The following is a 20,877-nucleotide window of genomic DNA, read 5'->3' as shown; positions in this document are numbered from 1 at the left end:
GCACAGACTCCCTCTTCCGATATGGACACCAGGACGCACATAAAGAAAATGATGTACATATATACAGACATAACTTGAGGGCAGTAGCTTTAGCTAGTATTAGCTTTGGCTGTAGTTTTTAATTACCGCTCAAGGTATACATAAATATTATAAGTTGAGTTCAGTTAGAAAAAAGGACTTGCATTGTAATTATCAATGAGTATTGACATACAACTGGCATAGAAACGGAATAGCAATAGGGCGTTGTACGCCTGGCACATAAAAAAGTGATAAAATCCCAAAAAAACGACAAGTTGGTGTCCTTTTTTGAAAGGACAATTCATAGAACATCGATACCTGCCCAAAAGAAGGCTATGCAAACATAAAAATGCAAAGGGAATACAACATTTCAAATATGCGTATGATTGGCGGGCATCTCTGCAAGATTGGCGCCACCGAGCAACAAAAACTGGGCGCTGGATAAAAATAGGGGTAACCGGAAGAAACATCGGTGTTGCAAAGAGCTCGCGCTATTTCCAACACTAATATAATTCGCGGAGTAAGAAGTACATGTGTTTGAAATAAAAACAATTTTTATAAATAAATACATTTTATTTATGGCTTAAATCTAGACGCATGGAAAATGTTTGTTCTCGCCGAGCTAAAAGATAATGTCCGAATAGCTCCAGATCATTTCAATTTAAAGCTCATCGATGCTGTTCGCGACGAAATTGACCGCAAGTTGGCCAACAAGGTGATTTTGGATATAACTGCACATGACATTATCCCTTAACTGTCGCCTGAATTGCTTTCACGCAGGTGCTACTTAATGTTGGCCTATGTATAGCTCTGAAGGAGATTGTGTCGCTGAAGGACTCCACCATACTGCCCGGAGATGGGGCATCACACACGGAGGTGCTCTTTCGTTATGTGGTATTTCGGCCGAGGCTTGGCACTATTATGACCGGCAAGATTCGCAACTGCAGTCGCGAAGGTGTCCATGTTACACTAGGATTCTTCGATGATATACTGATACCACAAGCTGCCTTGCAGCATCCTTCACGCTTCGATGAGGCCGAGCAAGCCTGGGTGTGGGAATACCCGCTAGAGGATGGAGCCAAACATGATCTCTTCATGGATGTGGGTGAACCCATCAAGTTTCGTGTCACACGTGAAATCTTTGAGGAGACCTCTCCAATTGGTCCGCCCAAGGCGGAGAATCAGACGGCACAGAACGCTAGCACATCAGCAGCGGCAGCCGCTGCTGCTGGAGCCCAGGAAGTGAAGACTCCCTATAAAATTATTGTAAGTTCATTTGACGGTTACACATTAGTTTCCGAAGTTCATTGGTTGTGTGTCTTTTAGGGTGCCATCAATGAATCTGGCTTGGGTGTGCTCTCCTGGTGGGATCAACAGAACAAGGAGGACGATCCAGAAGGTAAGAAAGGTGATGACACTACTGACTACGAAAATGATGAAGATGGCGAAGGTGCTTGCGAGGAATGACCAGACGTTTAAGGTTAATTCCTTATACATTTATTGTTTTGTATATTCTGATCTTTGAATGACGATGATAATTAAGTTACTTTAAATGAACTAATTCATAGTTTGCATCGGTTCCACAAATGGAACCCTGATGTGTAAAAATGGATGGATAAAGTTAAAGCTTATTTTTAAAATCAATTAAGTTTTGAAATTTAAAATAGATTTATGCCTTCCAAAAATCCCAGAAAGATAAATGGAAGACACCAAAGTTAACAATAAGTTTAAATGCAATTGATTTATGCATAAAGTCTGAGAACATATCAACCAAACGTACATATATAGTTAAGCTTGGGGATTCAAATAAAGCAACATTTGGAGTTTTTCTCCATGGTTGTTACTCTCACACTGATTTAGTATTAGTGTCTTATGCTATAATGCGTTTAAATTGCAATTTTAGTCTAATTTCGCCTCCCATATCCACTTGACACCATATACCATTGAGATGTGGCAGCTGCTGGTTGTATTATTGGTTCTATGGCTAGGCGAAATGAACCAAGTAAATGCTTTGCCCTCGCATTTACAACCACTTAGCTATAATCTAACAATATCCACTCATTTAAATGGTGGCCCAAATCAGAATCGTTATGTGGGCTTGGTGTCCATTCGACTCTTAGTTGTCGAGGAGACGCGTCAGGTGATTTTAAACTATCGTGATATATCAATATCGGTAGAGCATACCATGCTAATACGAATTTCAAGTGGACTTCGCATCGGAATTGCTTTTACGAAAAGCCTTGAAGCCTCTGATGAATATCTCATTGAATTCAAAAATCGTCTCTGGAAGGATGAGGAATATACTCTACATATGGTATTCTCTGGAAATATGGCCAAGCCACAGCGGAACGGGTACTATGCCAGTTTCTACAAGGATGATAATAGTAGCATTGGCCAGAAAATGTATTCCATAGCTCAATTTGAACGTGAATACGCACGCACTGCCTTTCCATGCTTCGATGAGCCGCAATTTCGATCAAAATATACCCTATATTTGGCACATCATTCGGACTATTTGGCTTTAAGTAATATGCCAGCTGCCGAATCTTGGAAACAGTAGGTTACTTCAAATTTAATGTTAACTTCGTATCGATTTGTCTTAACATCTAAAACTTCTAGTCCCGCCCTTGATGGTTATTTATGGACGAGATTCGAGGAATCGCCTCCATTAGCCACCCACATGTTTACGTGGGCATTGCATCAATTGGATATTTTGGCACAAACTAAAACCGATGATGGGACTATGCTGACAATATGGGGTCGTCCTCAATTTAAGCCTCAACTGATTAATGAAGTAATTGAACATACCAAGTTGCTATTACCGAAAAGTGAGAGCTTATTCGGTGTTCCTCTACCTTTGGGAAATACGACAGAACGAAAAATTGATCATATCGTATTACCACAACATCCAAAAATTTTATATAAGCGTGGTCTATTGGTTTACAGAGAGAATATGTTGCGAAAAGGAACCGGACAGAAATGGAATCTTTCCGAAATGGTTGCTGAATACTTTGTACGTCAATGGAATGGGATATTAGTAAGTGCATCATCTTGGGCGGAGGCCTGGATATTCGATGGTCTCACCGCGTATTTGTCCATACAATTGGCTAATCAATTAATGCCCTTGTCGGGATACAATCAGACACGTTTGCTGGATCTTAATCTGTGGGTTAAGCAAGAGGATTCAATGGCCCATGCAGTGGCACTGAAAGGGCTTCCCACCAATAAGCAGCAGGAATCTTTGCGAGTAAGCAAACTCTGTCTGCTTTTCAATATGATAAACTCGGTCATTGGACTAAAGGTTATGGAGACGGGCCTGAAAGCTTTTTGGCTAAAATATGCCAATAAGACGGCAACTGGAATGCAATTGTGGACCGAATTGCAGGACGCTGCCAGGCGAGCCCATCTTCTGCCCAGGGGTATCGATCTGAATCATGTTATGGACTCCTGGCTGAATCAGCAAGGCTATCCCTTGCTTGTGGTTAATCGCAACTATGAGGACAACACAGTGACCATAACACAGCAACGCTATACCGCTGTGACTTTGCCGGGCAACCCTTGCTGGTGGATTCCCATTACCTACATGACTCAAAGTGACCGTACACCGCATCAGGAGTGGCTTAGCTGCGACGATGCTGCGCCCCAACTGTCAGCCATTACACTTAAGAATATTAGTCGTCCCGATGAATGGGTACTGATTAATGTAAACGGCAGCAATTTGCAACGCACTCTCTACGATCTGAAAAACTGGGCGAAGCTGAATCAGATCTTAAGCACAGCTACTGAGCAGATCCCACCCATAAATCGGGCCCATCTCGTTGACGATGCCCTCAATTTGGCTTGGCAGGGCATGCTGCCATATTCAGTGGCCATGGGCATTTTGGGCTATCTATCCAATGAGACAAATCATTATGTATGGCAGGTGGCCATACATAATCTTGAAAAGCTACACACGATTATGCAAACAACAACTGGCTATAGGATCTTTAGAGTAAGTATAACAACATACTCCGGACGAAAAAAACAAATTTGTGTGTGTGCGTGTGTGTTTTTTTTTCTTTTTTTTTAGACGTATTTGAGAACCATCGTTGAAGTGCATTTCTGTACGATTTTAAAGCAATTGGAAAAAAATGCAGGAAAACTAGAAAAGAAATTTTTGCGCACTAAAGAAAATTCAAGTTTATTGCCATCGCCCGACATCCAAATGTACACGTTCATACCAATTATCTATCGTCTGGCCTGTCATTTTCAATTGGCCGCATGTGTAAAGGATGCTGCGGAACGCTTCAATGCCGCCGTCCTAGATCCGTCAAAGGAAATACCAGACGGACTACGAGAAACTGTCTACTGCATGGCCGTGCGTTATGGCATGGAACTCGAATGGCTTTTACTCCGTGATAAATACAATGTCACCGAAACGATCAGTGAACGACGAATCCTGTTGAGGGCCATGGCCTGCAGTGTAGACCATTGGGCACTCGAGAAGCTGCTGCAATGGAGTTTCGATAGGGGCAAAGTGTCCAAGATGCTAACCATTGATCTCTTGAGTGCTGTTGCACATAATAGTGTTGGTTTTATACTGGTTAAAAAGTATTTATATAACCACATTGACGATATAAAGAGAATGTGAGTAGCAGCTGACATATTTCTAAAATTGGCCCTAAAATTAAAACATTTCTATGACTTTCAGGTACGATAATGACGGCATCTTAGAAATATTGCAATCATTTGTGAATGTGATTAGCACCTGGGAGGATTTGGAGGATTTCAAGGACTTTGTACAAGAGAATCTGCCACGCATCTCAAATTATTCAATTACAAACTTCTTTGAAGCAGCTACCGCCAAAGTGGATTGGCGTCAATATCGTTACTATGACCTCTTGAAAGCCATTCGCGAATTCACGATCGCTTATCTAGGATAATGACAAAAAACAAAATCAGTTGTTGTTTTTCCAAAAATATTTCTTTTGTTTTTATTGCTTGTATAAAAAAATAACTATTTTTAACACATTTACCACCACAAAAAAAAAAAAAACTGTCTTATATTCAAAAATGTAATTCACTCAACAATTGCTTAAATCTATATACATCTTAAGGGCGGTGTACCAGGGCAAATGGTCAATTGGAAAAAAAAAAATATCAAGGAAGCTAACTTCGGCTAAGCCGAAGTTTAAATACCCTTGCAGGGTTTGGCCATAACATTTGTCAACATTTCCAACTATTTTGTGTCTATATGTTTCTATAAATTCTTTAAATTTTCACTCTATCCCTTTCTATTTCGCTATACCCCCGATTTTTAGCGCGAGTGGTTGTGTGTGTGATGTTTGGCGTAGTAGGCCGTTGGCAACGCAGTCGGCAGTGTTTAAGCTGAACCGATTTTGACTATAAATTGTGTTCTATTTAGCCGATCCGATGGAAATTTTTGGGTAAGAAATTTCACACTAAAAACTATATCATTGGAAAATTTCATGAAGATACTTCACTCCTTCACAGGTTTTTCGTATAGAACTAAGTGTTGTAGTGATAGATTTGCACCGACAGACAGACGGACATGGACTGACATATTGACCCGGCTTATCTTCTTTGAATTTATCAAATGTATAGTGACGGAAACGTCTTTTTCTATGCATTCCAAAAATGTTGACCAATTTAATAATACCCTTTGCAAGGGTATAAAAATACTCGCACCATTTGTGAATTTGTGCGCATAACAAACTAAAATTATATTTGTATGTACATACTATGAGTACCTAGATGTATGTATATATGTACATTTAGATATTTGTGTCTGTATAAAATCGAACAATCACAGCATTGACTTTTGCTACAACTATCAATAAAAAAAGATTCATTTTTCATTCATCATCATTGTCATCAATCCTCATCCTCGATCATTAGCAGCTAATGCTTTGTTTTCTTATGTATAGCAACGTTTGCGTAGACTAATGTACATTAGGATGCGAAAGAAGAACATCAGCATGGCCAGAATGCCAAACTGATGTAATATCGATACCTTCTCAACATCCAGGAATTTGAGTAGAACACGTGGATCACTAAAATGACAGTAGATGTCATCGCAGTCCAGATCCTCACGCTGGAAACCAAAAACGGCAAGTACCATGGCCACAACACCGACACGTACATAGCTAAATTTCATCAATAGATTCATTCCTCCAGTGATTTGTGGAGCAAAATCAAAACCATAGACAGCCAGACCCATGAGAGGGGCAATAATCATGGGACCCACAACGCTGCCGTTCTGCAAAGATAACAAACATTGATTAATTCACTTAACTTAATCACTGTGATAAATAAAGACTCACTGTTATACTAAAGGTGGCACCAATGGCCAAACCCATGCCCTCTGCGACCAGCGATATCATTAGACCAACGGCCACAAAAATACCAAAACGCCAGATTTGATCGGGTAAACCGGACATCCAGTAGGACATTATCATAAAGGTGACATTCAAAAGTATTTGCAACGGCAGACGCGATACAGTTAATGCCATGTAATAAGGCATCAGTGTATACCAACGATTGAATGTCTCCTTTTTAACGATTTTCACCTCGGCAGGATCTGCAAAATAAACAATGAAAATGTGTTATAGATATTTGCACGTCCATTTTTCTTCTCCATCTGATAACGTACAACTTAATATGGGCACCATAACTTGCGTGTAGACAATCATGAGAACGGCGCCAATACAGAATTTCAAATGATCAAACATCCTTGCTCCTTGATTGCCCAGTTGAAAGAAGATCAGGCCAAAGAACAGGCCGCATAGTAAATGATGGAACAATTGTATAGTCAAAGCGAGACGAGCTCGCATTATGCGCAACAACATGATACGTATAAGGACCACAAATTGCTGCAATCCTGAAATATCCCTTCGCTCGTTATACAAACGTCGAGAGAAAGCCTTCATCTGCTCCAGCAGAGCACTGGCTCCGCTCATCAGGGTGCCATCTGTAGATGCGGCACTGCCGGCAAAGAGTGTGGGCAAAAATGGACGTTTTGAGTTGTGTTGCTGTTGCTGCTGCTGCTCCAGGAACATTGTGGTAATGGCCTGTTGGGTCTCCAATTCCACTTGTAAATTTTGTCTGGCCACATAGGTCAGTTTGCCGTTTTCGGTGAGCTCACTAAGCACCGGCACCAAATGCCCATCCTCGGCATCGACGAGTTCAATAACTGTTCATTATAGAAAAAGCAAAAATCATTAGGAATCTAGGATTATTTCGATGTCGCAAGCACTTACTATAGTCTGATGGACTGTAGTGTCGTGGACAATCCAATTGGGCCATTTGAAGGAAGGGTATGGTCGCTCTGGGGCTGCCCTGGTATACACAGTGACCCCGGGCCAATACATAGATTTTGTCAAAGTAATTGTAAATTGTGGCCGACGGTTGATGTATGGTACAAACTATAGTCCTTCCCTCTTTGGCCATTGCACTGAGCAGGCGTATGCATTGGGCAGCCGTTACCTCATCCAAGCCACTGGTCGGTTCATCCAAGAAGAATATATTTGGATTATCCACCAGCTCAAGGGCAATTGAGAGACGTTTCCGTTCGCCCCCGCTCAATTTGTCGGCCGTTACATTGCGACGATGATTTAAATTCAAATTTACAAGAATTTCTGTGATCATTTCATTCTTTTTGTGGCGTCGCTCCTTCAATTTAAGATCACAAGACAGATTCATAAGTTCCTCAACTGTTAGCAAGGTCTGATGATGATCATCTTGGGTTATATAGCAGGCATTATCTCCTTTGATTTTGATGCTGCCCTTTACTCCGTCTCTTCTGCAAATATCAAGTGAAAGTTCTCAACGTTATGAGATATTCATGAGAAACCCACAAATGAAATATACATAGATACACATTTTTATACTGTCAAAATTAGCTCGACCTTGAATGCGAATTTGATGGACCTGATCGATGCGAGCTTCAAGTTTAGAATAAATGATGATATCTATCATGACTGTGCAAAAATTTGTTATTTTTTTTGTTTTTGTTTTGTTTTTGTTTTCTCTTTTTTGTTTGTCAATAAATCAACAAATCTATATACAACAATTATGCTAAAACTTGAAATATAATTTGTAAAAATTCCATGATACATTTCAGGAAGTGTAAACAACAATAATAATAATAATGTTGATGATGATGATGTTACCATGTTATTGTATCTTTCATGCCAGACAAATATACAAAAAGGGTTTACAAAATGACAACTCATATGACATTTGCGTAATTTCGGCAAGCAAATCAAATCACATATCACGCCACAAAATCCAGTATTTTCAGCTGTTTAATTATCTAACCGGTTCAAATATCAATCTACCGAAATTATTCACCTTCACACACACACACACACACATTTGTATTTTGCTTAGAGGGTTTCGTTTTCTTTGTTCTACAATTGAAGGCTTACCTGAAACCCGAAATCGCATTCAATAAACTGCTTTTTCCAGCTCCAGAAGGGCCCATTATAGCCGACAGTTGGCCATTTCGGAAACTGCCGCTGAGTCCATTCAAAATTTGCCGCTCACCAGTTACGCGAACTACAGAAACAAAAAGAAGAGAATGTGAGATGGTAGTAAAAACAACAAAATATTGTAATCAAATTCTGTTTAATATTGTGTTTTTGTTTTCCTCTTTTCATTGTTATCATTATACATATCTGCGAACGACTAGACGCTAAAAGACAAATGTTCAAAATATGCAAAAAAAAAAAAAAATAAAAAAAAAGTTGTCTGGAAGAATCGTTGAATCACTTATTCAAAATGAATCATTTCAAGCTACCGCTACGGTATACTTAACATATGAATACTCAGGCGCTTATACCATGTTTTCATAGAGTGATATGGTATATTAGAAATGCAGCCAGGCAGAATAGAAGCTAAATATCTGTTTAGTGGACAACCCCGTAAATTTTTTTTCAAGCAAAAAATAATTAAAGAGAACTTCGCTAACAACTTTAAAATTGTCAAATTACAATGTCATCATACTACTTAATGCTAAAACTAGTTGGGAATCACAACTGGAAGCATAGCATACTTACAACTCTAAAGTTAATTTTTGGTTGGTTTGTTTCTAATATCTCTCGGTCAACCAAATTTAAAAACTGTTCATATAAAAATGATGTGCGAATTTCAACATGGGAATAAAAATATTCAAAGATTTGTAGTACAATACAGTAGTTAACATGTTTTTCGTTCAAATTAATGTCGAAAACGTCGTTTGGCCAAATAACCCAAAAACTACATACAAAAATTTTAAATTTTGATTGACACCCAAATGATGGTGGGTCTAAATTGATAATTTGTGATTAGCAGTTTATCTTAGGATTCCCAAATCTACTACTTTAAAAGCTACATACGGATGTAAGTGTATCTATAATATAAAAGATTTTAAAAAGAGTCTTCTTCAAATGCACCACATTTACGGATCATAATCTAAATATAATAATCAACAAAATACTTTAAAATTTCTTTAGTAAGTTACTTGGAAACCGAGAAAATCAAAGTTCCAAAACCAAAAACGTCCTAACCTAGTGACCACTACTGTATATTTGTACATTTATGTAAGAGTGAGCGAGATAGTCTTTGTTTTTTATTTCAAGTCTCAATTTAATTCTCTTTATGCATGGTATATCAAAGTCTTTTCAAAAACTGACTTAAATTTGTTGTTCTCTTTTGTTTTATATTGATTTGTGTATTGAGTGGGTTAAAGTATTATTTTTAACCAAGACTTTACACTTTATTCTTTTCACGCTTACAACGCTCGACAATTACGAAAGTGTATCATAAACATTATTTAAGTATTTATTTTCACACGCATGTGGAACTATTAAATGGTCGTTAGTTTGATTTTATCACAAACCTAATGTGTCTCACCTGCCGACCATTAAATTTACATATGCTCATTAAAAAACAAAAATGTTTGTAAGCTAGGCTTTTAAAATTTTTTAAATCAAAACGCAAACCATAAAGATCGCGTGTAATGATGACTAAAACATGTTACGCTAAGAAATACATAAACAAAGGGCTACGTAGAGTAGTCGGGTCCAAGGGTTAATATTTTTTATACGCTATACAAGAACGGGTTCCTTGAAAATTTTCAACTATTAAACCAAACACACTTTTTTTTGAATGTGTAACAAAAATAAAAGTAGTTTTTGGATATAAAGTGGCTTACCCCACAATGGGTGCCACAATTACATTATTATATGTAAGAAAAAATTAGATTTCTCCATTTATGTTTATTTTCCCATTTGATCCAATTTTAGTTTCTTTTTGTTAAATATTTTTGAAAACGTGCTTAAAGTTTTAAAACTATTTACCAAGAGATTCCAACTCATGTGACAAACTTCTTGTCAAACCAAATTTATAGAATTTGGCTATAGGGTATGTTTATATGAAATATCAAGAACTCTGATATGTCGCGCCATGACTTGGCAAAAAACAAAAAATATGCAAAGAGAAACTGACTTCAGAAGGCATTTTTAATTTTTTAGCAAGTCATTTGATAAGCTCGGCTTATAATTATATTGTATTTAAAGTAAAATATTTCCAATCACGCTTCAGAGTGAACATTTTCTACTTGACTTGAAGAGGATAAATTTAAAATTATGTTACACATTTATTTTTATTATTTCCTGAATGAAAAAACTCTTATCACAATAGAGTATAAATGATCTTTGTATACGCACGTGCCGATATTGTATAAAATATGTCAATGTCGATGCATTTGCGCACTCTTATCATTTGGCCCTGCACTATATGCATATAATGCCAATTGAATATGCTATCAGTTGAGTGGAATAGAATGGAAGGAAGTCGGGAAAGTATTCCAAATCTCTGTTACCAAGCAGCAAATTTTCCATTAACATTCAAAGAGAAAGTTGTTTGTGTGTGTGTGTGTGAGGTAGGGAGTCTATTTTGGTTTCTCAGGATAATTATATAGTTTTATCATGTGATTATCATTTTCAATTTAAGCAAGTTACAAGTTCCAATCGTAATTAAATCTAAGGGGAAAACAGGTAGAAATTGTTATTGTTATTGACCCTTTTGGCCACAGTGGGCTAGTAGTACACGATTATCAATTGTGCATTCTATTGCGGCATGATTGTAGAAACTTGAGACTCTCCTAGACAATTTTAGAAAAACCCCTTTAATATTATTTCATTGTCAATGTCTAATGTCAAGGCGAATGTCTGGATTCTGCCTTGGGTCAAAATGATTAGACATTTATGCGATAACCGTCTGGGAGGGACGAATGTTCAAGTCCGACGGTACAATGTGTGTTATCTGTGTGTCGATTATGACAGACTAGCTGGACCTACTTAATTGATTTTGTATTGGCCAAGTAAAGGCCCAAATGTTGACCCAGTTAACATGCCAACTAACAATTAACATTCCTTGTGCAAACAACAACTGTGTGCAAATATGGTTACTAAGTACACCTAAATCAAAGAAGGTCGTAAACAACAAGATATACTTATGTACTTATGCTATATACATACACATAACCCCCACATAAATCAGTCAGTTGTTGTCCAGTGGCCAAGTTGACATATCAATTAGCTAGCCATGCCATGGTGTTTGTCTTTACCCCTCTCGTCATCACCCGAAAAAAAACATAAAACCCGAAATACAGCTCAATAGTTTGCGTCAATTTCAAGTTACTCTCAACATTTGGGTACCTGAAATGTCTAGGCTTCGTGCTAGTTTAATATCCCCCCTTAGTATTACCCTCTATGATTTGCCGTTAAGTGAACTTTGAGTTTGAGAAGTTCGTCACAATTTACCTATTTACTTTACTTTGACTCATCTGAGATTGTATTATACGTGACAAATTTTGTCAATTAAACCCTGTGACTGTAAGAGGCTACCTCACACGTTGAACTAGTAGCTTTTGTTTTACCCTCAGAATACTAAAATTTTATTTACTGCAAAGTACTAAATTGTAAATTATATTTAATTTGTTTCACGAGACTTTATTTCCCGCCCATATTTTGAATGATTTGTTTATGTCGACAACCCTAAGAAGAGAGAAGTTTTTATTTTTTTGCATTCTCTAAATAGTTTAATGGTATGAAAATCTAATAAAACCTGCAATGCAGAAATCGGCTTTGATAATTAATTAAGATTTGTGGTTCAAAAATTGAATGAGTTAATGTGTTTTTGATGAATCTTATAAGCCAATTTTTGAGACCAATACGCAAAAGTTTTTTTAGGTGCTTCACTTGGGAGATTTCCACTCATGTAGAAGTACTTTTACTTCCCAAACTGAGCAGTTTTCTAATAATTGATTGTTGCTTGAATATGTACATAAAATATATCTCGCCTTTTTATATTTAATTTGAAACCCATTAATTTGTGAAAAGTTTATCAAGTGGACACTTTAAATCAAGGTAACAACTACAGTGGTGGTCACGAGTTTAGCACATTTTGTATTTTAGATCTTTGATTATCTCGAATCCCAAGTATCAAAAATCATATTCCATGCGGAATATAATTCAATTTCTTTCATAGTTCAAAGGAAAAAAAACCTTTTGAGTTAATAAATAAATCCTAAATTATTAATTGCTGACATGAAGTTCAGTTTACTGCTGCCCATTCACAATTCCGTTCGTACTTTTTGGAATTTTTGTGCATCATGACGATTCGAACATCGTGCTTCTTTATCCAGAGTGTAAACTATTATTTTGTGCGGTTGAGCGATTAATTTGCGTGACTCCGCCTAACCACACGTCAAATTAAACATATGTTATTTATATCACTTAATTAGTATGCCTCTCAATGGGTTTCGATGCTCATTCTGATTCTGTTGGCGTCGGATGCATTTTGGAGGCGTCATCATACTCGTATGCCAACGGTTATTTGTATACTCTTCCAAAATGGGTAGTTTAAATTTGGTAAGAAGAATGCAACGCAATGAAGGAAGTCGTGTATCCAACCATTAACAAATGTTTATTAGGACGACAATACGTGTTTATATGCCTAGTTTGTAAGTTGGGTTCAAAAGAAATGCCATTAAAGGTTGCAGATTGTACATATATATCTTCAAACTACACGGACAATTTGTACCATTATATCACTGGAACTGTGCCAAGTTTTATCAAAGTCGGGCAGCTATGTCATATTTCTGCGATAGGAAGTATTGGTACCAAAAGACATCAATTGTTTCAATTGTCACTAGACTAAGTATTTGACAAATAAGCTCTAATGTGGCTAATTTTGATCAAAATCGAAAGACTTTATTCCGCATTACTTCCTAAAACGACCTGATAACACCTGAGCGAAAATGAGAAGTTTTAGATATATTTTTAAGCCTGTAGGTAAAGAAACTGGCAAGGATATACAAACTTCGGCTTCGGTTTTCACAACATAAATCCAAACACTATGATCCAGGTAGTTGGCTATCCAATCAATATAATTTTGTCATAATTTAACTTTCTTCAGCGAAAATAGCTAACAGAGAACGATTAATCAATCCATAAAGATGATTTTAAGGAAATCTAATAATTTGACATTTAGCAACGTATACGTAAATAAGTTAAAAAAAAAAAAAACAAAACCTGAATTATTTGAATTTATATGTTTTGTGTTTTATATATATATAATATATATAAAATCCGCTTGATATTGACGTAAATCGAAATCATGCATATATTGCATGGTAACTATGCAATCAGAAACTTGTTTAAATACTAAATTTTGAAATTCTCGTCTCCGGTAATAAAAAATCCAAATAGCAAAAAACAAAAGTTGAAAGATACCGAAAATTTTGTTTTTTATTGTAAAATTTAAGACAAATATTGTATAGCATCTAATATATTACTTGAATAGGATAAACTAGACTTGACTTGGCTTGACTTTAGTTAAGCTGTGATAAGTTGACTTGTCTTGACAGCTTCCTCATTTGTGAGATGAAATTGCGCCAAGTGAATCATCTGCTGCAATGTGCAACGGGATGATGTCTCCAAATGTCGTTACCATATGGCAAATGTACATACACATACACACACGAGAATAAAAGTATAATATTAAAAATAATAACAATTGTTGTAGGCGATAAGCAAACATTTCATATGTATGTATGTATGTACATACTATGTGTGTGAGCATGGAATATTTGTAGTCTCATGCACAATTATCTCAATGTTTGTGCACTTTTAGTTACATACATTGTGACTTCCTCGAATAGTTAAGTTGAGCCACTGCGCGAAGCCAATGAAAATTGACGAAGGCAACGGGCAGCAGCAGCAGCAACAGCAGCAGCAAACAACGTAAGCAACATCAGCGCCATCAGCAACAATTGCAACAACAGGAACAGCAACCAGATTATGTTGGCGCACAGTGAAAAGCGAAAATTGCCCAACATTGATTGAATAATTTTCCCCACCGCTCTCTCTCTCTGTCCCTCTCTTTCTCTCTCTCTCTCTCCCTCTACAGCTCTCCTGCCTGCCCCATCATCAGCATCTAGTGTGTTTTCCAAAAAGGGGCAAAGTAAACGGTGTGCGGTAAGTGCGGCATTTGGAGGCAAATGGCAACGATGGGATTTCTACTTTCATAGAAATTGCTTGTGGTTAGTTTTGTTGCTTGCTTGGCTTGGGCTTTGGCTTTGGCTTCGGCTTCGGCTTTTCCGCCGAATCATGTGGATAAATTATATTGGTGTGATTCAATTTAAAAGCTCAGCCACCATCACCATCATCAAGTGCTCCCATGTACTCTCCATTTATTTTGAGTTCACTGGGGCAATTTCCCAATAGAAAAGATAAATAAACTATATACTATATACATATGTATGTGTATGTACATATATGTATTATAATAAAATTGTCAAACTTAAGCACTTTACATATGCAATCTAAACACTTCATAGAACACTCTTTTATATAGTGCGCAATCAAGTATTAAGTTTTCTTCTCTTTTTTTTTTTTTGGATACAAGGGTAAAACCTTTTGTAAGTTAGTTGAACAATGCGAGATTCGTCAGTGTAAATGAACATTAGACTTAAGTTTAATCTGTCCATGTGTTAATCGCACATCTTTAACGAAAATATATATAGTTGATTACCGATATGATGACCAAATCGTTTATTAAACTTTACTTATATAAACCTAAGACTTTGGAATTCTAATCAAAATTCATTACATCAAAATCTTAATTTCTTAAAATTAGCAATTGATATTTTATTTTGCTTTTTAGTTTATAGAAAAGTTATTATTGATACTAACTTTGTTGCTAAACTGCTTAGTTTGATTGATCAAGCATTACCGCACCCTATTACAACAAAGTTCGTAATTTGATTCAGATTTGTAGTGTCGTGACTAAATTGTTGCGTCCGGATCTCATCAGTTGATTCATGTTTTATATGCACATATATTTCTATCAAATTGAATGCAACACTTGCCGATTTTTTGTGCTTTTAAGAATTTTTTTCATACACTTTAGTTTTATTGTTTTTTCTGTTTTTTGTGTTTTAGCATTTATGCGGATACAAATTTGAAGGTTAACATATTAGAGAAAGAGAGAGGGGGAAAGAATGGAAATCGATTTGACTGTGTATATAGATACTTTCAAAAGTTCAATTTGCCATTTCTGCTCTTGCTCAAATCAAATCAAATCAAATGAAATGAAATAGAGTGCACTTTGTCCATTCTGAATTCAATTTCAATTTGCGTTTCAATAGATTTGTATGTCAATGACATTTGCCGTAATGTACAAAGAAAATTTCAAAGTGAATCCAAAGCCCGAATCGGACATAAAAGGTTACCAAAAAGGCACTATTTAAATGGGAAAACAAGTTTCATGTTTTATTTTCAAGAATGTGTAAAACATGTCACCACATAAAATGTGTTTAAGTTACTAGTATTTTGTAATTGCAATTAGATTAGTAAAACAAACGAAACAAAGCCACGACAAAATATATACACATATATATAAGTATATATAAAACCAACAAAACCAAACGATATAAAGAAGCGCAAATTGTCTGTCCATATAATAACTAATTATGGTCATAGCCAACTTGAGTTGCGAAAGGTAACAACTAAACGAGGCAACACACACATCATGTTGGGGGGTGGGGGGTTGGAGGCACACACATACATACATATATCTATCCATTGTATATACATATAACGTCTTTTGAAATCTGCGCACTGAAGAAGAAAAAGACACATTACACAAAAGCTGCAAAACAAAACAGAAAGCAAAACCAAGTAACACAAATAACAAAAATTAAAAAAGAAAATGTAAATAAAATAAAAGGAACTTTTTTTTTCGACATGCAAAACATCTACACACTTTGAGCTTCAAGACATTTGAAAAAGACATTTAAGTCTTTTGTTGATGAGTGATGGACGGACTGACTAACTTGAAATAAAGTATGTATATTTACATACTTGTAAAATTTTTTATTTCTTGCATTGGCCAAGAGTAAAATTTATAATGTAAAATACAGAAATTACCTAACCATTGCCAAGAAAGTAACAAAATTGTTTTACCAAGTGTTAAGAAGCAAAGCAAATATAAGTTAGCTAACTCAACTGACTAACTGAACAATTGACCACACTCCCCAATTCCTTACTGATTAAGACAACATTGCCAACTTTCATTTCCTTTAATTAACACCAACCATTTATGGCAAATAAGTTAAAGACATATAATCAAAACATCATCTCCAAATCAGTGGGAGAATCGAAAGGGGGGCTGAAAAATAAGCACAGTCACTTTGTTTGAGTCAGATTTTGTCAGAACTATAAGCGACACAATAAACTTGAGGTTTCATTTATAAGTAAATACTAAAGTCAATTAGCCTGTCTGTTAATTTTAAATATCAAAATTAAGATGTCTTTAGAGTGGATTCCATTAGAGTAAAGACCATTTCAGACAGAAGCTGCCCGAATGTCACCCAAAGATATAGTTTTAAACGCGATTTTTAAGAAAAATATAGAATAGTGCGTCGTAATATTTCACACAGTTTTTAATTAAGGGTTAATTTACTAGAGGGCTGCATGAATGGAAGCAAAGTCAAAGTCAAATGAATCCATTCGAATTGAATTCAAATAAATGAGTGACAACTACACAATAAAATGAATGAGTGTGAGTTTGTACTTGTCATATCTCGCAAAATACGTAACTCTGTTTAATGAAAGGCAATGAATTGAGTGTCAAAACATCGAATTGTACTAAGGCACTCGAATCATTAGAATTATTCGAATTAACTCATTTTTATTGGGATGTTTAAAAGCAACAAAAACTAATTATTTTATCAAAAATGTATGGAAAATAATGGCGAAATGGGGGCTATTAAAATTAAAATATGCTATACACCAAAAACTTAAGGACACAGTTTTGGATTTGACAATTTGGGACAAATTTTGTAAAATCTATTTTTTCTAAATTAGATTCCTAGTTGCCACGAACCGTGAAAACATAAATAAGGCTTTCTAATATATTATAAAAAAAAATTATATTCTTTAATCCATCATATATACAATGGATCTACTTTTTAATATACTTCACTATTTGGAAAAAAAATTCTTCTCTATCTCAGTAGGTCCCCACTGAGCCACTAACCACTCTAGTTTTGTAGTACAGTCATCACATATAGTTAAAAAATATACAATACAAATAAATACTAAATACTAAAATCAGAATTGGAATTCGAATGCATTCGAATCATAGCAACTCATTGACTCACTTTCTAACTCATTCAATTCGTTTTGTTTCGTTTGAATGTTGTGCGACTGATTTTTACGTCGCACACTCATTTAGTTGAAGTCGATTTTCAAAGTCATTCAATTCATTTAATTGGTTTTGAATGTTGTTAACTCGAATTGATTTTTCTATCATTCATGCAGCTCTCTATAATTTACATCATATTCAAATTTGATAAAAATCGGAGAGTAGTACCTATAACTGAACTTTCCCTTGTAAGATAAACTGAGTTTTAGAAATTTGTAGGACGAAATGTCTCTCTATTAATGCAACTTTTTTTTACCCACAAAGATTGTCTTCCTTTCTTTTAATTATAATTATAATTTGCCTATTTATTTGTTATTTAGGAGTGACATGTCGGATACTCCCATACTCAACGAGTTCAAGTGAGGGATAAGTAGTATATACAGTAAATACTCCCACAAGCGAACACCCGTGGGACCGTCAAAATTGTTTGTCTATGCGAAGTGTTTTAAATTTAAGTTTTTAAAGTTTTCTTCATTGAAAAATTAATTTTTCTAACACAATATTTCAAATTCAGGTCAATAATATTTACACTATAAACTTCTTCATTAGCTTAATATCTGTAATTTTGGTCATTTTTGAAGCTTCATTAAGGGATTTTTTATATTTTCTGCTTCAATCTCACCTTCCGATTCAGTTTTTAAAGTAATAACATCTTGAAGACTTTTGAATTGATTATTCACATATGTCATTTGATTCCATGCCAAACATTTCGTCAATATTATAAATATCATCTATTGTATTTTCAGTTTCGATTTTTCACTTTACTTTTTTGACAAGGATTGAAGGATATTTTCTTTGAAAATTTTAAAAACGACGTTGGGCCGAAAATTAACTTTGTCTATGGGAAGTTCCTGTTTTTTGGAAGCGTTCGCAAGGAGAGGTTTTACTGTATCTAAGCTAATGGTCAAAACTATTTCATTACTATTTGTGATCTATTTTGATTAAATTGAAAGAATAAATTTCTTTTTGATCGGTTGTTGTACACTTTTACAACAAATTATTTCTTTCTTCTGGTATAATATAATAGATTCTAATGTATGTTAAACTTTATCTACCAATTCGTTACCACTGTGCAGAGCAATGTCATCAATTGTTGTCTTAAGGGTGCATTAGCCTAACTTGACTTTTGTAATATCAAAAAACGGTATTGAAATTATTAATCATATCAATTGTTTGTAATGAACTTCAAACTAATTAATTTGTTAAATTGTTGTTTCTGTTTTTTTTTCTATGCAGGTTCTTAGTTAACCAAAAGTACTTACAGAAATTTTTGCGCTCCTTAACCGTATAGAAGACATCTTGAAATTCGACATCTTTGGATTGAGGATATTTGGTAAGTAGGTTTCGGGATTGTTGTTGTTGTTGTTGCTGTTGTTGTTCCATGGCGATTGACAGGCGTTTATGTGGTTATTTATTTGCAATATCTATTGTTGTTTTATTTGTTTTTAATTCAACTTTTTGTTATTCTTAATGTTAATGTCAACAATATGTATGTACGGCTTTGTGTTGGCTTCAATTCCGATTTATCATACAAATACATATACATATACATGTACATGTATGTATGTATGTAGTGAGTTAATTTTTCATCTGTTGCGATTTGGTACGTGCTGCGTTTGCCAAATGTTTCATTACCTACCACAGACACACACGATTGTTTGATAAAAAACTCGGTGGTCAAATGTACAAGGAAGAAGGAATGTTGGTAGGTATGTGTGTGTGTGTGTAGTATGTGTATGTATAGGAGCAGGAACTCGAACGCGTTTTGGCTTCTTATTACTGCATTTACCAATTATTGATATTATTATGGGATTTTGATTTGCTTTGTTTTGACTGGGTTATCTTTTTTGTTTTCTTTTTTTGTTGTTCTTTCAGTTGTCTTTTATTTAGTTTTCATATCCATCTAATATTTGTTGTTGTTGTTGCTGCTGTTGCTGTTGTTGTTGTTGTGGTTTATTGTCGTCGTACATATTTGTTGGTTGTTGGTTTTGTTTTGTACTACGCGCTGTAAATAAAAAATTAATCATTAATTCTGTGTTGCAGAGAAAACAATAATTATAATTATAATCTGCATTTCGTTTTGGAATTTAGCTGTTGTTATTCTTTTTGTTTGTCTTTGGTTTGTGACCTTGAATTGATAATAATGCTTGGCCTGTATTTGTTTCTCTTATCAGTTACCGCCGACGCTGACGTCGCTGTCGCTGTTGCTGTCGTTGTTGCCGCCTCCGCCGGATTGGCATAGTCAACCTTCTATCAAATCCCCTCGTTTATATTAAATGTGCATTGTATTCGGACATTGGTGAATAGGGAATTCATATATTTCTTAAAGATCATCGACACCTGTTGCTTCTTCTTCTTCTTCTTCTTCGTTTCATCGTTTCATACATGTTCTTCATTTTTGTTTAAAGTTTAATCGATGCCAATGAACTCGGAACAGACAAACATATATACATAATAAGAAATAAAAACCCAACGATAATATTCCAATTTAGGCAGTCATTTCAAAGCGTTTTGGATAAAATCAAATTAATTGCATGTACAATTGGAAATTTGATATGGTTATTAAAGATAAATATCAAAGAAGCTAACTTCGGCTATGCCGAAGTTTATATACCCTTGCAGTATACTTGGCAATAATATTTTTCCTTTTTGAAATTTCTTTCCCTGCAACTCAATTCATCAATACACAAACAAAATATTATTTCTCTTTTTACCACAAGTTTTTCTTCTTCAATCATTTTCTAAGCAAAGCACGGCACGCATACACATACAGTTCATGTAGCGTTGCGTCTGTGCGTGTGCTCTGTTGATTTGATGATGGCAGTAGTAGGCAGCAAGCAGCGCTGCCGGCAGCGTTTGAACCGATTTATATTGACTGTAACTTGTGTTCTATTTATCGGATCAGATTCAAATTTTGGGATCTGAGATTTTATATCTATTACTATCATATTGGTAAATTTCATGGGGATACTCCAATTTTTGCAAAAATGTTTCTTCTAGAGCTATATGATATAGTGGTCCGATCCCAAAGATTTTCATACTTTATCTCACCCGGGTAAAAAAAAGCTCCCAAAAAAAATTTCATCCCGTTAGCTCTTAAGA

The 20,877-nt window shown here is 35.4% G+C and overlaps 3 protein-coding genes across 4 annotated transcripts; 2 read left to right on the top strand and 1 right to left on the bottom strand.

Moving 5' to 3' along the window:
• Positions 1–511: 511 nt before the first annotated feature.
• On the top strand, positions 512–19,074 carry LOC6645158 (DNA-directed RNA polymerase III subunit RPC8). Of its 2 annotated transcripts, XM_047011761.1 has the most exons (4): positions 524–733; positions 799–1,284; positions 1,345–1,417; positions 19,012–19,074. In XM_047011761.1, exons 1-4 carry the CDS (start codon positions 623–625, stop codon positions 19,017–19,019), a joined length of 678 nt encoding a protein of 225 aa, XP_046867717.1. In that variant the 5' UTR covers positions 524–622; the 3' UTR covers positions 19,020–19,074. The 2 variants fall into 2 exon arrangements, with proteins under 2 accessions (XP_002067873.1, XP_046867717.1); XM_002067837.4 differs by lacking the exon at positions 19,012–19,074 and having other exon boundaries at positions 512–733; positions 1,345–1,869.
• On the top strand, positions 1,946–4,979 carry LOC6645157 (aminopeptidase Ey). Its single transcript, XM_023177250.2, has 4 exons — positions 1,946–2,574; positions 2,638–4,009; positions 4,088–4,644; positions 4,709–4,979. The coding sequence occupies exons 1-4, from the start codon at positions 1,967–1,969 to the stop codon at positions 4,938–4,940; spliced, it is 2,769 nt and encodes a 922-aa protein (XP_023033018.2). The 5' UTR covers positions 1,946–1,966; the 3' UTR covers positions 4,941–4,979.
• LOC6645156 (ATP-binding cassette sub-family G member 1) lies at positions 5,059–19,158 on the bottom strand. Its single transcript, XM_002067835.4, has 6 exons — positions 19,038–19,158; positions 8,448–8,577; positions 7,278–7,819; positions 6,671–7,210; positions 6,342–6,598; positions 5,059–6,277 (listed from the first exon to the last, which is right to left on the bottom strand). Exons 1-6 carry the CDS (start codon positions 19,156–19,158, stop codon positions 5,936–5,938), a joined length of 1,932 nt encoding a protein of 643 aa, XP_002067871.3. The 3' UTR covers positions 5,059–5,935.
• Between the last annotated feature and the right edge of the window lie 1,719 nt (positions 19,159–20,877).

The sequence above is a fragment of the Drosophila willistoni genome, assembly GCF_018902025.1.
Source record: "Drosophila willistoni isolate 14030-0811.24 chromosome XR unlocalized genomic scaffold, UCI_dwil_1.1 Seg105, whole genome shotgun sequence".
NCBI classification, from domain to species: Eukaryota; Metazoa; Arthropoda; class Insecta; order Diptera; family Drosophilidae; genus Drosophila; species Drosophila willistoni.
This window is presented reverse-complemented; position numbering and strand designations above follow the sequence as displayed.